We start from the raw sequence: 19699 nt of genomic DNA, 5'->3' as shown, positions 1-19699 counted from the left end.
GTCTAATTTACAACGGTCGACGACGCGAACGGTGCTTACCGATTAATGAACTGATAACGTACAACGATTTCTGCCGCAGTTATCGCAAGATAAACGTCGCGACGGTATTTTCTCTCGAGGGACCGTACGTACACACCGGTGTAACGCAACGCGCGACGTGCACTTTCATGCGGGCATCCACGCAAAAACTCAAGGAAAACCACGGTAAGCCGATATGGCCGTCTAATAATGAACATGCGACATCAGAGAGGAATAACTGCGCGGTAACACGCCGCATTCGCGAACATGCCCTGAGGAACTGAAAACGCTACCAGATGCGCCGATGATTTTTACGATCCATTACGCAACGTACAACAGGTTCTCGATATCGTCTACGTGGGGGTATCGTCGTCGCGATGTGAGCAGAGAGAGAGCAGATCGTTTCGTGACGAGATCGACGCTTCCCGTCCGAGCGACTACGAAAGTCTGAAGCGCGCGAGTATGAATGACATTCTTAAATGTCTGGACGGTTACTTACGACGAATTAAGAGCAATTACGCGAGTGCCGTCATACTTAATGGCAGCTGGCATCAGCGGTAGTGGGAACGTATAGATTAGTGCCTTGGTATCGTGGTGGGCGGAGTGAAATGAATCACGAAGTGAATGACACAATAATCGGGGAAGGTTAAGTTTACCGCCAGCACTTGCTACACTTCTGCACCCGAGAGGCGGAGACATGCAAGTCCAAGGGTTAAGACCGTAAATGGAAAAGAATTTTAAAGATTTCCTCGATCAAGCCGAAATTGAGACAAAACAGCGTAAGATAGCGAAGAGTTTAAATTTTGATGTTATCTTTTTTTTATTTTGCAACTTGCGTGTTTTGTCTTTCCGATTGTAACGTATGTTCAACTCGATGATCCCGGACATGTTCCTTTTCTTCTGTTCTCGGAACACGTTTAACTCAGCAAAAGCGACGTCTGAAGGGACCGACCGGACAACCGTTCTTTTCTTTTCTTCTCTGCTATTATGACGATGCATTGAATATACGACGGCGAATGTATATAAAGAAGCTCGCGAGGAAAGCGTTGGTGTAGACGAGATTTTTATAACAACAGGCTATATTAACTACCTCCGGCGATCCACCTCAATTTCGATCGCGCGTGCGGAACGTGTGTGTGTATGTGTACATGTACTGTCATAACGACTCCTCTTTGACAGGGAGAAGCGAAAACGGAAAACAAGAAGCTCATTGTGCATCGAGACGAGAACAGCTGGTCTCTGTATGCACCGTGAATCTTCACATTGCTTTGACGCGAGTCGAGACGGATTTCTACAGCTCTGTCATGGACTTAGCCCGTTTTTTTCATTAACGCGGGTGCGAAAAACTTCCTACAGTTCTTCGACGAAGTGTGATACATATTGTCATGATTACAAAGTTTACTAAAAAAAAAAAAAAGAAAAAACAAGAGAGAATTTTAAAACGCCTCAATCTAATCTCACGTTCACGTTAGAGGAAAAGATTCATGACTCATTGGAAGTCGATCGAGAATCTCTTCTTCTAGCATGGAAAATGCAAATTTTCTCATTTGAAAGCATTTTAAAATCTTCACTTTTCATTTTTCTACCCTAGGGAAAAATTACGTCATCGCTACTCGGTGAGAGAAAGAAAAGTACAAATCGCAATCAAGAAATCAATCGTCAGCGTTAACCCTTTTTGTGTATTTCAAATTCACAGTAAAATAAAAGAATAATAATCGAAAGTACAAATCGGAGCGCGTCATACAAGAGACTACGGAAAATGTAGTCTTTGAATAACAGTCAACAAAACGGACCAGATAATATTGAAAATTCTGGATTATACGAATAGAAACCTTGAATGAGCGACCGGAGATAACAGTCAAGCAACTTTACTGAGAGCACATAATAGTCACATGACGTCTGAGGAGATAATCGCGAAAATTGGAATTCTAGAAGGTCTCTCTACAATCGGCAAATATACAATCCAATCGTTCGACATTTCCGTGTCATCCTACAAATCCGCTATCCGTGCGCTTGCTTTTTCAATAATGTATTATCTCAAGTGTTAATCTCTTTTGAAAAGGTATCCCTCGTCAAGAAGTGTGCAAAGCGTCGAAATTCTTTTTATTAGTTGTTACATAACGATTAAAAGTGCACAAGTATCTCCGAGGGATTTTAATATCACTATTGCGTCAACAAGAAGAGCAAAGCGCGCGTCATCATTGTTCTTCACAGAATCTCGCTGTTACGTATTTTTGTCTCTATCGAGCGAATCGCGCGCAGATAAGCGCCACGATGACTTCTTAGCTTTGCATCTATTTTTAAGTCAGCCTATAACAGGATACACAAAACGATCCGGTCTAATCGGCGCGCTATGCAAATTAAGTCGCACTTGAAACGGCCCGCGTTTGTAACTCGGTTCGCTGTCGTCCACAAAAGACCCAGCTATAAGCAAGGCATCGCCGTCGCAACGGCCGAAGGTAAGATGAACAGGGCATACACACATATACGTACATACACATACGTACACACCCATATATATATATATACACACACACACACACACACACACACAACGCTAGGTTATTGATTTTCCACTGGAGTCACCGTGGCGCCGGTGTTCGCGACGTATACACCGAACACCTGCAGAAACCCCCGACATTCTACCTGTGATTTTAACCTTTAACCCGAGAATATCTATCCTGATCTATTTAAGAAACCGGACGCGTTCTCTTAGCAAAAACATTTCTCCCTTCACTACGTGCGACATTTATTTAAACAATAACGTTCCTTTAGGGGCTCTCGTTAAAGGCAAATTCAATCGAGCGGGTAATTCGACAATACGGGAGAATAACAATCTCTTGAGAGGAGAGATGACGCAAACGTAACAGAAACATGGTCGTCGTATATTGCAGATGAAGCTACATCAGCTTGAGATTATTTTATCTTAATTATAGAAGGAACATGAACACACAGAGATAGTGTTAGCCACTTCAAATATCTGCAGCAAAATAAATGTCGACTACATAGAATCGTCTCGATCGACTGATATCATTATCGTGAACGACAATTTTCAATAATTATAGTGATGCGGATATAAAAAACGCGCGGATGGCACAGGGCAGATTACTCTGCTGTGGATGAAATCGCGTATCGGTAACGATAAAGCGCGACAGCACTCAATCGTGCTCCGCCTAGATAAAATATTATGTACACACAACTCTGTCGAAGTCGCTGGGTATATAAATTGACCTACAATCATAGCAACTGTTGATTTATCGCGGGATATATGTAGAAAATATTCCCCGACGAGAATAAGATCATCGCGGCAAATTCGTATCGAGTGACAAAACTGGCCGGACGTATCTAAGTTGAGCTGATAACGACGCGGGATTTCATCATGAAACGGGCACTTTGTTTAAATTTACTTACACAACCGCATATAATATTATATCTTCTATTTGGATAAACGACAACGAAAATACACATACACAGAAGAAATATACACGAGGTGTCGGGCATTAATCGGTTAGAATTTTAGTTTATTAAAATCATCTAACGATTAAGTGTTAATCAATTACTTTGTTTCCATTAATTCTACACTGATTAATAATTAATATCATTAATCGATTAAATAACTCACATTACATGTATGAGATTGACTAATTTCGATTATTAATTAATAGGTTATTTTAATCAACTAAAATTTTAATCGATTAATGTTCAACATTGAGGCGAGGCAATAACTATTACTACCTTGAATATCTTCGAGATATGAGAGTAGTAAAAAAATTAATCTAATAGGAATTGCATTGATATCAATGGTCATCATTTCGAACACCTATAAACTTGACCGATTTTCATTTAGTCGTCGATAAAATATTTTTATTTTTCGAAAATATTTAAGGTGGTAATAGTTATTGCTCTCCCTTTCCTTATATAATAACTTCAATATACTTAATGTTTGTATTTTTTTAATATGCGTTTTTTTATAACACGTTGAATGCCGTGAGGGTCACTCGTGATCGGCACTATGATATTATCGTGTTTTGTTAAGTTACATATAAAATATAATTAATTGCATCTACACAATTTTTTGTACGATCAAAGGAAATCAAAGCGGCACTCAACGTGTTAATATATATCATATTAATTACGTAAAATCACACAATTTCTTTTCTTTTTCGAATAGATAAAGGAATGTCCACGGCTCACGCTCGATTGTTCCGATTTGGTGTCGGAATTCACGCGAGTGGGCTCTCACCGGAACTAAAATCGACTGTAGGTAGTGCGAGATTATAATCGCGGAGGCTGTGTCACACACTCGTACACACAATTGTACTCCGCTGGAGACGCGTCCCGCCGCTTCGAGCTTTTATCGAAGGGAGGAATCGTCGAGGCATGAAGCGTAGGTAAACGCCCTTGCGATGACCCAGTTTTCAATATCCCACTATGCACAGGAAACTGGAAGCTAACAAGATTTCGAGAGCCGATGCTTGATTCGCCGGGGGTAGAGAGATAGCCACGCCACCCGATGTTGGCACCCGATTCGTTACAATGTTACGGTTGGCTTCCTTGCATTCGACGAATCGACGACGAAGTAAATTTATTCACGTTCGCTTACCTTGCAACCAATCTCGAATCATCGCACGATTGTTTATCGACGTCTTTTTTCATGCCGGCGAGAAAGCGACGCGGGACGTTAATTTTTCACGGCTGGGATCAACTTGTATTGCAAAAATTTCGTGTAGCTAAGGATAGCGAAGTGCACAGACTTCAACGTGAGAACTGGCGTCTCCAGCTGGAGACTATAAAATGAGCGCTTTGAGCAAGACAATGACTAATATTCTAAGCGTCGTCTCAACTGCGTTCGAAAAGGAACGCATTCTTGCAGCCTGAATCTCACATTTTTATTCATACCGCGTAAAACGGTAACGCTGAAACAACGAGCACGGAAGCCTTATAAGTTCCAGAAAAATAATAACGAAACAAAAAACGAAAGTGAAAACTATTTAAATTTTACGATTTTACATTTACGAAGTAGATGATTACAGAGAAACAGGTGCTTATAATTTCGAGATAATGAGAAAATAATGTCTTATTATATATTTCGGTGGTTCCGAGAACTTTAAAAAGTACGAAATACGTTAAAAATATGAATTTTACAAATATATTCGAAAGAGGAAAGAAATTGTGATTCCGATATAATTCAATCTTCTTGATGCACTTGTGTGTATATCAAGAAATACATTTTCTCGCAGACCACAGGTTATTATGATTGATGAGGGATGTTCGGAGGTATTGTATATTACAAATCAACTAGAACCATACACAATGGCGGATTAAAATCATACAGCGTGCGCGATGAAGGAAAGGTTTTGCCCGCTTGTAAGGATCTTTGGTCCTACTGTGCGGGGGGTGAACGCCCTCGTTGGTTGACCCGGTTTGCTCTTTCCTTGGCCGAGGCGCGGGAATCGCCGGGCCCGTTAAAGACCGCGCTCCGCCCGACACAGACGGCCACTTGACCATGAATTATGCGGAATAAAGTCAAAACTGTCCCTGACGCGCGCTCTTTTCCTCAGACGCGCCCTCCCCGCGGTTCTCCCGGAATAATTTTCCGCGGGACGCGAATATTCCGCACACGTAGCGCGTATCGCCGCGAGCGAAAATCGCGCGATGATTCACCGAATTTCCTCGTTGCTCTTAGCGCCACGTTAATGTTGTCGGACGGAAGAATCGCCGCTTCGAACGGATTATAAATAGCGTCGCGAGAGAGTGAGAGACACCGCCTTTAAGACGCGGAGCCGCGCTCTTGACGCATTCCGCGAGAGAGAGAGAGAGAGAGAGATAGGTCACTCGTCGTGATCCGCGCGAAATCAACGATTGCGATCATTGCCGAGATCGACGGCAGATCGGCAGTTGAGTTCTCTACGTGCCAATGAATGGGAAGGAATTTTACGTGAAAGAAAACTGTCAACTGCTTGTCGCTTCCGCTCGCGCTACTTAACGGTGATAATCCAATCTTCGAAAGACGATTTCGAAATGTGTACTACACACTTTATTACACAGAGTCTATTACACACATAGGGATTGGTAAATGTATAGATATATAAAATTTTGTGCAAATATTAAAAATAAAAATATATCAATCGATAAAGTTATCGAAATATTTTTGTCACACGGTGTTTTTTACACGTTAACATCGATTAATACCGATTCGAACTGGCTGATCCCCTTATATATCTCACGACAATTTCGAAAGTTCTCGGTGATTACATGTGTGCCCCTCGAAGCGAACTCCTCTAACGATCCTTAATGTCTTCGCGCACGACAACGGATAACGTCGTTCGAAACGAGCACAAAGATGACATTCAAGTGAAATTGCACGAGGAGACGTCGGATGGAAGTCCCTATTCCGTACGCGCGCGCGGATAGCCGGTAGTTGTTACTGGTACACGGAGCTACGTCACGTCCGCATTTGCGTTAATCTACCCCGTCGAGAGCGACTTGGTCGAAACATTTTAGTGGACGGAATGTCGCTGTGTTTCGCTACGAGGCGCGTCGTCGCGTCAATGTGCGAGTATAGCTCATGACATACACCAAAACGTATGCAAATTGACCAATCACAGCCGATTATTTTTGGACCGTGAGGAAAAGAATTATTTTTGGACCGCATAGGACAGCATAATCGACTGTGGTTAGTCAGTTTATTTATTGCTTACGTTTTTGTGCGTATCATATACCTAACTCCGACTCGGTCAGAATTCTCCGCTCGATCGGGTTGAAATTTTCATGAGGCACACGGGAGTCTCGCAAGCGCTAATTGCGCGCGGGTTGCTCGCAGAAAGAAAAAAAAAAAAAAAAAGAAGACTCCTCGTATCTCACTTTTGCGTTCCGCGTGCGTAGTCCGGACGCGGCAACGCGCCTGGAAACTGGGTTGCATCGGAACGGCTTTCCGCAAGAGACGGAAGAGAGCCGCAGCGATTTATCAAAAAATCGATATCAGAGGCAGGTATCGAGTCGGCGGAGCGGCGCGACACGACGCCTCCTGCTTCTCGCTCTATAAAAAGAGAGAAATACCGGTGCACGCGGGCACGCACGCACGCACGTACGCACACATATACACGTTCAGGTAAAAACACGACGAAGAGCGCATCCAAGGTACATGTACGAAGGCGCATTTAACTTCGTGCTCTCGTCACCGAGGCATTTTCCGCTCTGAAAATAAAGCGGGAGATTAGATTATTCGCGTTCGATAGTTTTCCACGAAAGCGCGGTTACGCCTCGCGAGGATCGACCGTGTTATGTAAATAGAAAAGAAAGCACCGCAGCGATCGAAAGCACAGCAGCCGTAAAAAATAGCGTTGGCTTTCATTCGCGTGGTAGTCGTCCATTATTCCCTACGGTTAACGTTGCGATCGCGCATTCTCTTTCTTTCATTCCTAACGTAAGTCTAACGTAGTTTATAATCCCCGTATCCCTATAAATTACGCGTAACACATTCAAATTTTTATTAGAAGAGGTTAATCTGATTCTTGTAAATAAAAGTAATGGGAAACCAATGCCAGCTTGATTTCTCATTATTCACTCTGACGTTAAATCAAAGTGAATTATCGGTAGATTACAAAAGCACCGGGAAAACGGCAAGTTAATAATGAGATTCATATATCTCTTCTAACGCGTTAAAAGCCATCCGCGCTATCCCGCGATCAGATTCGACCTCGTTGCGATACACTCGGCAGTTAATATTAATGCATCGCGTCACCTTGATCTTTTTTCACTCGCAACGCGCGCGTCCCGTGCTGTGTGTCGTGTGTAAACATTCTCCTCGAACTTAGCTTCCATCTCCTGACACACGTGGTGTTCTAAATAGCGATGGGGATGGTCGGAAGAGGGAGATGAGAGCGCAATATTGTAGAGCGCGGCAAATGGATAAACCGTTCAATTAACGGTGTCGTATAACAGTCTCTGATTGAGTTACCCGATCTTATTTTGAAAGATGAACTACTCGCATGCGAGACACAACAGCGAACTTCTCGGAATTTCTCGGCAAAATATAATATTTCCGACCTGTCTCCGCGCGCGGGGAATACCGTAAAGCTGCGTTCGGAAACCATCACACTGAGGGTGGAGCAGCATTTAATTAACCAATCATGATAAAGAAACCTTTGTTATTTTCGTCGTGATTGATCAATTAAATGTTGCTCTATCTTCGTTAGTACGGTGTTTCCGCACGCAGCCTAAAGCCTGTGTCCGGACTTCGGATTAGAATTGAGATTAAATTGATATTTGGCGATTAGAGCAAAGTTTATTAACTCAAGTTTAGCGAACTTTGTTCTGATTCTCCAAATCTCAATCCAATCTCCCCTGTAGTCTGATACGGGCATGAGCTGTACAAAACGTTAAATCGCGCGACACCCCATGTTAAAAGTCCCTTGTGCAAGGCGCGGTCAGTCCCACCATTAATTTATTAATATATGCCGAAGACGGGTACACGTTCTCGCACGCTCAAAGCGTACGCCATGACGTAACTGTAAACACAACGCCCGGCTGAATTGATAAAGTCGCTCGATCGAGGGCCGTCTATGGGACGCGTGCTCTAAACGTGGTCAAAGGTCAGTGATACATGGATTATCGATTATCCCAAGTCAGATTAATCTTGTAAAAGAGATAGGATCGTCGCTGCCCGGCTAGAACGAAAAACACATAGACTAATAGAAAATTATAGTATTTCTAATTCTATAGCAGCAGCAACATGCAAGGTTATTATCACTGACACTGTAGTAACATTTACTAGAAAAATGATATCCCCGACTATTTTTGTGATTAAAATAAAAAAAGGATATGTTTGGCGCCGAAAATAACTATAACTTTTATCTAGATGTGTAATCTTACTTTCAGACACAAACGTGCGCGAAACAAGCAAGTAAACAACTATCGCAAACTTATATGTATATTCGGAAAGAAAAAAAAAATGACAAGACTCGATACACTCGGGTCGGGATTCTCCGGAAATGACCGATCCGTCGCGACGCGTTTTGCACGAACGACGTGTCGCGGCCGGAAATTCTACTTTCCTGCGCTATTGCTCCGGCATTTATTTCGCGCGATCGAGAACTCTGACGCATTATCGAGCGGCGTTGAGGGCCGCTTCAACGACACTCGTCGGCCTTAACGTTTTGTAGCATTTAACCGGCTCGATTCGCGATAGTGACTCAGCTCTGTATTCGGCGTCGTGACGAAATCGCTCGTAATCGGCAAAGAGCGACTGCCAACGCTCAGCGTAATAAAAGAGCGATTGAACGGACAGTTGGCGCATATGTTAGCTCATTAAATCGCTAAGTAGTTCGTTTCTCGGACGATATCTTCTATGCGTGCGTACGTGCGTGCGTACAGTCGGGTACACATTTTGTAGCGTAAACAAAAGTTCACCGCAACTACACCGAGAGAAAGAAGCCCAGAATTTCTGGATCGAAGAACCAAATTACGATTCATAAAAAGCAGGAACCCCGTTTTCTTCAACCAAAACGCATTCGTTTCGTCCATTGTTACGTTAATTCAATCCTTTTTTTTCCATGCACGATTGCATTACTGCAACTAATTAAATAACCGGTCCGAAATGTTTCAGTAACTACCACTGGTCGTATAGGAAGGAGAGAGAGAGAGACACTTCGTCCTCTCTCGATAAGTTAACGTCATTACGTGTACTCCCGGAATAGCGTCCGCCGCGTAAACGACACAACGTTTATGTACGCTTTTTCCTCCCCTGTATCCGCACGAATGCACGCACGCTTACTCACTCACGCATGCACGCACAGGCTTCACTTCCGCCGAGTGCGTTAACGCGATGCGACACGGCACTCGGAAAAGCTACGTGCGAATCGACGCGGCTGAGGTCGTCGGAAGTGGCCGGTAAAATCGGGGAAACTCGGCTGCTTCCGCGAGGTCATAACCTGGCGTGTCCTGAGCGCCGTAATTATTCCTTGCCGAGTGTCCCGACACAAGGACGCGCCGAGATCACCGTGAACGCTATATATCGCACTTGGAACTGGAGTTCGGTCCAGTTCGCGAGACTTATCCGCACGACTCGGTGGTGGTAATGGTCCTTGAATGATGATCCTTACATAACCGAGCTAGCCTGGTCTAATGGCTCACGCGTCCGACACGCTCACATCGCGCGTCTACATCGACGGAAACCTTCGAAGGGAAGGAGCGAAGAGAAGGAGGAGCGAAGAGGAAGATCACCGACTTCCAGTTATTCAATCCTACGAGCAACGTCCGGCGGAATCCCGTTTAGCTGCGCGCACGACGTGTTTTCACACCGCGGTACACGAGCCTCGGTGAGGTCGCGAGTAAGAGAGCAGCAGGTACGAGGACGAGTTTATCTAGCGCTCGCCGATCGAAGAGCGCGGGATCGCTTGATTCGCCCTCCACGCCCATTGACATCAATTTAAAATTAAATCAACACGCTGGGCAGCGAGCTTACCGCGAACTGCTTGTCGAGAGATATCCGTCGTCGTCGTCTCGCACACAGGAGCGTGTCCGACGCGTTTCCACGCGAACTTCGCTCGAGAAGTTAAAAAACGCAAATCCGCGCCAGGCTCCTCGCCGATACGCGGCCGAGCGGTTAGTTACGCTCGATGTACGCTTCGCGGCAGCGTTCAATGGAAGCGCCGGGAATTGGGTCACCGGCGGCAGATAGGTCGTCTTGACAGGTGAACAAAACCGCTGGCGGGGAACGGAGGGGCGGCCGGGCGATCGGACTACGCGGCAAGGGGAGGGGGAATGGGCATACACACACACCGTGGCGGAAATTAAAGTTGACCGATGGGTGAAAAAAACGACGGGGGCAGGTCGGCGAGTCGAAGCGTCGATCGAAAAGCGCGAGAGGGCCGAGAGACCGACGCCCTGGGCGGCGAGACTCGCGAGGGTGCCCGCTCGCAACGATAACGCGGGTGCGGCACCGTGCGAGATAAGGGGGACTGCGGGCTGCGACGACAGCCGAGCACGGCAAATCATATATTCGTATGCACAGAGAGCGCGGGACACGTTTGCCGACGACAACGGCAGCGGCGCCAATCGATGCCGGCGGAGCCCTAACGCGGACCTCGGCGAGGCGACACGACGACGACGCCGCGCGCGTCGCGGATCTGTGCGGGCGCGATCGTTACTGGCGTGACGACACGCTCGGTCGTCGCGACCGAGGTGCATCGCCTCCGACAGTTTCGTCGGCCGGAGCGACTCCGTCGTCGCGTACTGGAAGAGGGAAGCTAAGGTGGCGCACGCCATTTTTACCACGACACATATCCACCCGTCACGGCAGTAGCGGCGGCGACGGTGGCGGCGATCTCTCTCTCTCTCCGGCTCGAAATGCTCGCGGTTTTTCACTTGGGAACGACACTTGGCGGGTACTTACCCTCACGTAAGGACACCCCGCGGCTCACCGTCCTGCCTCGGCAACTCGCATAAAAGTCTCTCGCCCGGTATACACCAAAAAACCCCACCAATAACGATCCAACACCGAGTCCGACCGTCCGTCCACACACTCGACCGGCGCGCAACCGACTGAGCGCGCACGGCGCCGACCTACGCCGCCGCGGCTTAGTCCCTTCTGCGTGCGGCAAGCGCCGCCACGGCGAGCCGACGCGGAAAATCGGGGAAAAGCGACGGGCGCGTGCGACGATTTCGCTCGGAATTGCGAGTGCGATCTGTGAAAATGGGAGATTCACGCTGGCCTCGTGGTGGAAAAGCGTCGCGACGCACCCGCGGATGCGTCCCGGTCGCAAGCGAGATCGCTTGCTGTCGTACTTCATCCGCGGAATGCCGAAGACAAATAGCCTCGATTCCGATGGCGATTTTCAATGAAGACCGACAAATTTTTGCGCTATGTATATATACGCACTATGATTCAAGATCTTGTTTAATGATTTTTTTCGGTAGAGCTATCGTCGTAAAGAAAAAAACTTGAGCGAAAATTGTAGCGATACTTCGTTCAGTAACGAGGACAGTGTTACTTCATTGTGTGTATTTATGTATGAGTAGTTATGCGCAATTAAAATATATTTAATTCGAAGTAGCAGCCGTAGTGCAAGATCGCACTCCATCGAACGATTGCATTCTTATCTGTACTGTACCTGCCTTACTCCAGTCGGCGGCGTAGGAATACAAGATAGACGCTTGTGACATCATCAGTCCTGTTTACCCATATTCTGGACCGGGGCACGCCCCATCCTCCGTGCAGTTCGTTACCACCTGTAATTTTTACCCTCGTTATCGCACGGGTCGCGTAACGTGCGACACTTGTCGCGATTGTGCGTGCACACGCGTGATACGGCGCGAAGGTCCGCGGCGTAACCGTGTAAGAATCGCGTTCCAGTTTCGCTTACTCCGATTTCGAATGTCACGCGCGCGATGACGCAACCAATCGTGCGTCACCTGCGACGATAGTTTCCGTAGAGTGGACATTGGAGAACAGCGTCAGGGACAACGCTAGGGAGTAATGTGCAATTCACGTCACCAATCAGGCTCTCGTCTGTCTGGGAACTAAGATGCATAACGAGAGTCTATTGGCTGTCGCTTTCTGCATACAAAAACCACCTGCTAGTGGCTGCTAAAGCTATGCTCGAGCCTGAAAATGTCTCACGTTCATCGATAAATTGTTGAACCGATAGAACTGTTGAATTTAAATATTTTTCTCGAAGAGTACCAATTTGAAGTTTACCTGTGAGAAAAACTTGGAACGCAGAAATAAAACTCTGGAGGATTTAGAAATAAGTGTGACAGGCGTTTATAAAGTTCATATCGTATGTACATTTCTTATTTCGCCTACGGTGAATAAAATACACATAGAGTGCAACGTAACATATAAATAAACAATCTTCGTGTTGTTTCTGTGGAATGCTTGTACTGTCTCTTTTTACTTAAAATTATCAACAGCCTCCTCGATAATTTCATTAAGTTTCTGATTTTGCCAGTCAAGGGCAATGTTATCGAGATGGTTATCGAAATCAATCAGATTCTTATATCGCTTTTCGTCCAGTAATACATGCATCATGTCTGTATGTGTGACACCTCCTTCATAAATTATACTGTAACAAAATAAATAACATGTAGTATCCTAGTAAGACTCCATAGGCATTTCTAAGACTTATTACTATAGTAAAATTCTAATAATTTTAGAGTTCTCTTAAAATAGGATCTTTTCTTAAGAATAGAATCTATTCCTAAAATGTTGAAGATATAATATAATAAAATAATAAGTAAATAAAAATAATTACTTTGCCTTATCCTTTGGTTTCCACTTTCCATCTGCGGACTGTGAGATTCTCAATGGACTAGATTGCATAGCTAGAGTAAATTCGCGATTATCCACCTACCAACAACAACAAGAAATATAATACTTAACATATATAGTGATAGATGTCAAGTATATTAATATGATATTCGATAAACTTACAACAACGAGTAGTGCATTATTAAAGTTCTCTGCGATCTTGTCCGCTATTCTGTGAGCTGGTCTGTCTGTACTATATAAAATAAGAGGAGAAATTAATGCTAACGCAATATAGACTAAAGAATATTAGTAGTATAATATTAGTACCTTAAATCGTTTATGTTCTCATTGGCTAGATAATAACCTGCTAGTATAAGGCCTTTACTTGCAGCTAACTGGTCTACCTAAAATATCAAGTGGTATTAATGTTAAAGATGTGATATTATTATTATTGCTATTATTGTAATATTTTAAACCAAATATTTGGAAACTTACAAAATAGTTAAAATATCCATGCTATAGGTTAGGACATTCGCACGTTCATAACACAGATTTTTTTTTTACTTTAGACGTATCAAATTGCACGAACTTTAGGAGACACGATGATTTGTACAATTTGATGTGATATTACACTACGACTATATAATGTTCTTCAAATATTTACCAAGGTAAGCGCTATCTCCGCCATTGGGGAAACATGTAGACATACGTGGAATAAAGGTATCGCGTCTTCGATATACAGATCTGCCCTGCCGTCTTTGGTCTTCTGTTTGCCGAGCAGTAAGCCATTTATTGCACAATGTGGGTACTTTGCTGCGTGTAAAATAATCTTGCAGTACGCGCGAGGGGAAAAGAAAACATTCGCCATTGTCAAATGTGCACTGTAAACGCAAGCAGACGCGAAGGAACCGTACAGGTTAGCGTTGCCAACAGCGTAACTTTCAACTCTGAAGGTGGCGAACATGAGCTCTTCGCAGTGGCGGGACTCTAGAAATAGGGTCTTCTCCCTATGTATGTTGATAAACGGAAATCTTACGATAAAAATATTTATTTACTCGCTCGGAATTCAAAGTAAGATAAGAGCCTTGCGGCAAGATAATAACTGTTGTATCTAACGATAGACATCAGTATATTAAACTTCGAATTTTGAACCTGTCGCTAAGTATGTACAACAACTGTCATATATTTATAGATTAGGTCACTCTGAACGAAAAAGTCCATTACCATTTGCAAGTAATATGCAAATTGTAGATTATTAATTAAAAAAAAACTTCTACATGGCCATTTTTAATAATTAACAGCTCGATATTTTGCGTATTGTTTGCAAAATGATAGAGGACTTTTTTGTTCACCTTAATTCGTTCTATATCCTCATTAGTGTGTCCATGTTGATTTGGTATATCTTGTATATATATACAAGGTGTTTCAGGATCATGGGACAAATTTCAGAGGGTGGTAGGTCTCATCAAGAGAATCAACTTTTGTCAAGTAATCCATGTCCTTCAACTTGTTCTTGCTCGGATCGCCTGTGAGGTAGGCAACTGGTCGTACGATAGCAGTGCGCGTGGCGTAACGATTGGCAATACCAATCTGTGTCCTTTGATTTTCTTTTTGATTTTTTCCTATTTTATTTAGAAATTCAATGTTGCACAGATGTAGTGAATATAATCAAATGCAAGACAGGAACTCTGAACACTTTCTGTAATAAAATATGTAAATAAAATTTAAGAAAACAACAAATAAATAAATATAATTTCGCAGTTTCGATAATTATGTTAAATTTACAATAATATACTTTTAAACGCAATTATAAAAATTATGATATGTAAAAAAACAATGTACACTCCAATTTAAATTATCTTATCTATAAAATTCACAAAATCAGAAAAGTGTTAAAATAAGAGACATATTTATAGATACAGGATACACATTTCAAACAATATAAAACAAAGTCAGTAGCATTCGTGAATCTTTCTGCGCATTATTTTTCCGTATAAATCATTTTCCATTAAAGCTTCTCCATTATGCATTTTCTCATTATGCACTCAGTAATTGCTAATTTATTTTCAAATAACAGTGTTGCCGCGAGAAAGACAAAAACATATACATTATAGCCAAAATACTACAATCTCTTTCCTTTCAGCCCACTGGGCTAGCACAATTTATGCCAACCTCCCTCTTACCCTTCGATCACGAAGATAAACTCAATTACGTGAACGGCGTCACACAAAAGAAGGGCTCCGCGAAAAAGCGTTAATATCGCGTCAAGCGGCAATTAACGTCACTACGCGATTATATCCTTCCCGCGAAAGGGAAGAAAGGGGTGTGATTTTAAAAAAGATTACGGATCGCCGTCATCGTCGTCGTCATCGCCACCGTCCTCGCTGTCGCCGTGACCGTCGCCGGTCATCGCCGCCATCCTCGTTCATTGTGATTTTAATAAGCCTTATGCAAATTACAAATGAAATTGTCAGAGGCAGGCCCGCGGTCCATTCTTCGTCGCTGATGGGGACAATTAGAGAAGCTTTGTCCGGCGACCGCGCGCTGTCCGGCCGACCGGCCGACCGACAACTTGAGTTCCAATGAGAGAGAGAGAGAGAGAGAGAGAGGGAGGGAGAGAGGAGGAACGGACCACCCGCCAACCCCTGATGTTTGTATCCGCTCCCCGGAACGTTCACTTCCGACTCTCGGAATCGCGCGCCGCCGTGTTCTATTGTGCTCGGCCGCCGTCGTCGTCGCCGCCGCCGCTGCGTCGCCACCCTCCACGATACTCGCGAATCGTCGATACAATTAACACTTTGCCGGCCTTACGGTACAGCGAAATACTCGTAGTTGCTCTTAGTGGCTTTCGCTTGTGAGAGAAAAGACGTGGTACGACGGAAACTTGAGGTACGGCTTTGCGTAAACGTCGTACATGTTAAATCGCATAATGTGTTATATAACGCATAACATCGATAATTAACTACAATTACGTAGTTATTAACGAAGATGCCGTACAACAGTTTTTCGATGTCGAATAGACATCGAGTGCGTTATCGAGGCCCGAAGGTTGAAGACGAATGCACCGAGCGCGAGACGTTTTTCCTTAGCCGCGAGGATCAAATTCGCCACGCGACGGTTGGCTTGATTCCGCAAGAAGGAAGACGTCAGAATCGCGGCGCGGAATTGTTCTGCCGTAACCTGCAAAGAACGAGAGAGAGAAGAGGGGTAGGAGGAGAGAGTAGGGGATACACATCTTCTGGAACGCCAGGGCCCAGGGACCAGGCCAGGGAGCGCGCCAATGGTGAGGGTACGGGGGCGAAAGGACGGGGTAGCAAGGGGGAACGGAGGTTGGAAATCGAACGGAATCACGGAGGCTGGAGGTCGGTGGTACGGGGGCGGAGATAAGTTTTTACGGTAGGGTTACTAACTTACGGACTCGGCATTGTCGAGTTCCCGTCGACGGGAGGACAATGCGCCTTCGGAACACAATGCTTCACTCTGGAAATCTGAAGGCAGTCTTGACTACCAACCTGCAACCACCCATACCGCCTCCCTGTATGCCCCCCTCAGCCTCCTTTGGCCCTCTCTCTCTCTCTCTCCCTTCCTTCTTCTCCCCATCTGCGTCTACCAATACTCATTCCTTCGACACATACCTACCTACCACCCCTCTATTGCCCGCCGCGCCGTTACCCTGTTCTCCTCTCCTTGCCCCCGGTCGTTACTTTCTCATTCTTTCGCCCTTACCCGCTGCCCTTTCCTCTCGCCCCCAGCCTTCTTTCGCCGCGGCTTCCGTCGGTCTTCCTTGGTGAGCGACGATCTTCAAGTTCACGTCGATAAATCTGCGAACTTGACTTGAAACGCCTTCGACAAACGGACTGTTCGTAAAAAAAGTGGGGAAGGGAGGTGGAGGGTAGAGTTTGTAGAGGCATTCGTGTTAGAAATCACGTTGCATCTCTGTTCTCCATCACGCGAGTCCTTTGATATGACGCGTCTCGTACGCGCGCGTGCACACACGCACGTGCATTTCGTTTATTGCAACGTGAAATATAAGAGACGCGGAAGCAACGGTATGTGAGTATGGCGGTGAAGCCCGAAAGAGGATGGAATAAAATGGTAGCGGAGGGTAAGGAAGGGCCGACACGCGAGCGTATTTCAATCGCTCTTAGCTTTTCTCTTTAGCCCGACTTTGCCGTTTCTTTCCCTCACAAAAGCCACATTGTTTCGTCCACCGCTTTCGTATGGCGCTCCGACGTACTGAAACGCTTCTCTTTTCGTGAACACAGGAGGACACAGATCGAGCGTCGGCGATCAGACGCGTACGTAAACGTATCCGACGCGATGCACGCGCGGAAACGCTGCCGGCGCGCAATCCCGTCGAATGCGCTGTTCATTACAAAGGATCGCAGCTTTGTTCGGCATTTGTCGTTATACCTCTTCCCCCTCCCCTGATTCCGCTATTTCGCCAAATTCGACTCATTCTTCGCGATAACGAAGCGTTGCGCTTTCGGCAACGGGCGTAACAATAAAGATTAATCCCTCCGCGTTAAATTTTCACGAGACGAAAGTAACGTCGCGATAAATCGCAATCGTTCCTTTTTCAACGACAACTCGGAACATGCGGCCAATTTATAAGACATTTTAATTTCTGTACCGATTTCTCTCTCTTTCTCTCTCTTTCGATGCTTGTATTAGATCTCCCACAGAAATGTTCATCACTTTCCCTCAAAAGGTTTTCTTCTGCCCGAGAGAGAAAGAGAGATATAGCATCCCTCTTTTTCTCTCCCTTTCTACCGCCCCCACGAACTCCTTCCAGCGCTCCTCGCTCTCTTTCTGCCTTTCTTTCTGCCTGTCCCTCCTTTTTTGCGATGTAACTCGCTCTCTCTTTCTTAACTCTTTCATCCCCTCATCCGCCATCCTCCTCGCGACAACATTCTTTTCAGTATTCACTGTGCAGTTTCTTGTACCGATACTTCCTTCTTTCATCGTCGCGTTATTCAAGCTTTTGATGCCGCGGCGACAAAGCTCTTTACTTCTTTCCGCGAACGAATGAAAGCAAGGAACGTCGACGAGATATATATATATATATATATATATATATAATCTTTTCGTGAATACATGTGTGAGTGCAGAGTGTCGCACTCGCGCACATTTGTGATAATGCAGACCGGCGCGAACAGAGGATCGACTTCGAAGTTTCACGATATCGGACGTCACCATATACATTGAATATTTGTCCGACTGATAAGCAAAAAATGATGGTCGCTCGGCAATCGGACTCTTCCGATTAATGTTAATCGCATATTCCACGCGAAAACGTCCAGCAATGCGATGACTTTCAATGAAAAACTTCCAGCAATGCGATGACCTCGACAGTTGCATTTCACTACGACCTGCATTTACCTGCGATCTCTCACGTAAGCAAATACGAACGATTATCATTAATTAAATTTAGTGCCGCAGCGGGAGAAATATGGAGGCCCGAACGAGATGAACGCGATAAACTTCTTCCGCTCGCGCAAAAGGTCACGAATTACCCTTCGTTGAAAGGGTCAGGTCCTTCCTGGGGGAGTAACGACGTTAAAAAAGCCACTCGACCGAGTATGATGGACTGTTTCATCGTGGCACGAGTGAATATATGATAGATTTAACGTAAAGATTTAAGACCGATCTAATTTTGCAATAACGAGTAACCTTGTATATTTTGAATTTTCATATGTATCTCCCTCAAAAGTCCCATCTCATCTAAAAAAAAATAGGAAACTTAATCACTGTTAAAGGAATACGCAACATGCGCTAGGATCATGTTGGAAGCGGAAATATTGGGAAAAAGAGTCGGCCAGCTCGAGTTGCACCCTGGACGAGAGATATTTCCAGTTAAGAGGTTAATGGACGATGGTGACTAATTCGCGGGTGAAGACGCCACGGGGGCAAGAGGCGACGGCACGACGGCACGCGATATCGGAATATCGGAGTTCGAGAATGACGGATAATGCGGGAGTCGAGGGGGAGAGGAAGCGGGAAATAGCGAAGGAGCGGCAGCGGTGGCGGTGGCGGAGACGGGGTCGAGGATTGGTGGCAAAGGGTGAAGCGGAGAATACAGTGGTGTTCCTGTCCACGAGCAACTCGCTCTATTCGCTCGTTCGCTCGCTCGCTCGCTCGCCAGCAGCATCATCATAAGACCTCTTTGTCCTCCGGCAATTTCAGCGGCATTGTCACCGTCAACAATGTCCACTTGACATTCTCCTTCTCGCTCCCACACATTGTTAACCCGCCCCGCCGCTCTCTCTTTCAATCATAAAGCTCATCGTAGACGGACCCGTTCACGTGGCTCCGCTTTGCCCGTCGTGGATGCACCTTAACCGTCTCCCTTTTTGTTATCCAGATGCGCGATGATTAAAAGCGCCCCGGTGGTTTGAGGTCATCGGATCTCTTGACTCGCTTCCTATA

General features: G+C 45.2%; 2 protein-coding genes across 5 annotated transcripts in view; both read right to left on the bottom strand.

The window, feature by feature from the left end:
* LOC106751600 (spectrin beta chain) overlaps positions 1-11593 on the bottom strand; it is a 32884-nt gene extending 21291 nt beyond the window's left edge. For 2 of the 4 annotated variants that reach the window (XM_014632535.1, XM_014632536.1), the window contains exon 1: positions 11414-11593. The gene's annotated coding sequence lies outside the window, so the exon portion shown is untranslated. The remainder of the gene's footprint in view (positions 1-11413) is intronic. The other 2 variants (XM_014632538.1, XM_014632539.1) reach the window with 2 other exon arrangements.
* A 1175-nt stretch (positions 11594-12768) lies between these two features.
* Positions 12769-14245, bottom strand: LOC106751585 (ER membrane protein complex subunit 8/9 homolog). Its single transcript, XM_014632506.1, has 5 exons — positions 13935-14245; positions 13598-13674; positions 13454-13523; positions 13275-13369; positions 12769-13085 (listed from the first exon to the last, which is right to left on the bottom strand). Exons 1-5 carry the CDS (start codon positions 14232-14234, stop codon positions 12914-12916), a joined length of 714 nt encoding a protein of 237 aa, XP_014487992.1. The 5' UTR covers positions 14235-14245; the 3' UTR covers positions 12769-12913.
* Positions 14246-19699: the final 5454 nt, after the last annotated feature.

Source organism: Dinoponera quadriceps, unplaced genomic scaffold (genome assembly GCF_001313825.1).
Source record: "Dinoponera quadriceps isolate SergipeBrazil2010 unplaced genomic scaffold, ASM131382v1 scaffold386, whole genome shotgun sequence".
In the NCBI taxonomy this organism is placed as follows: Eukaryota; Metazoa; Arthropoda; class Insecta; order Hymenoptera; family Formicidae; genus Dinoponera; species Dinoponera quadriceps.
This window is presented reverse-complemented; position numbering and strand designations above follow the sequence as displayed.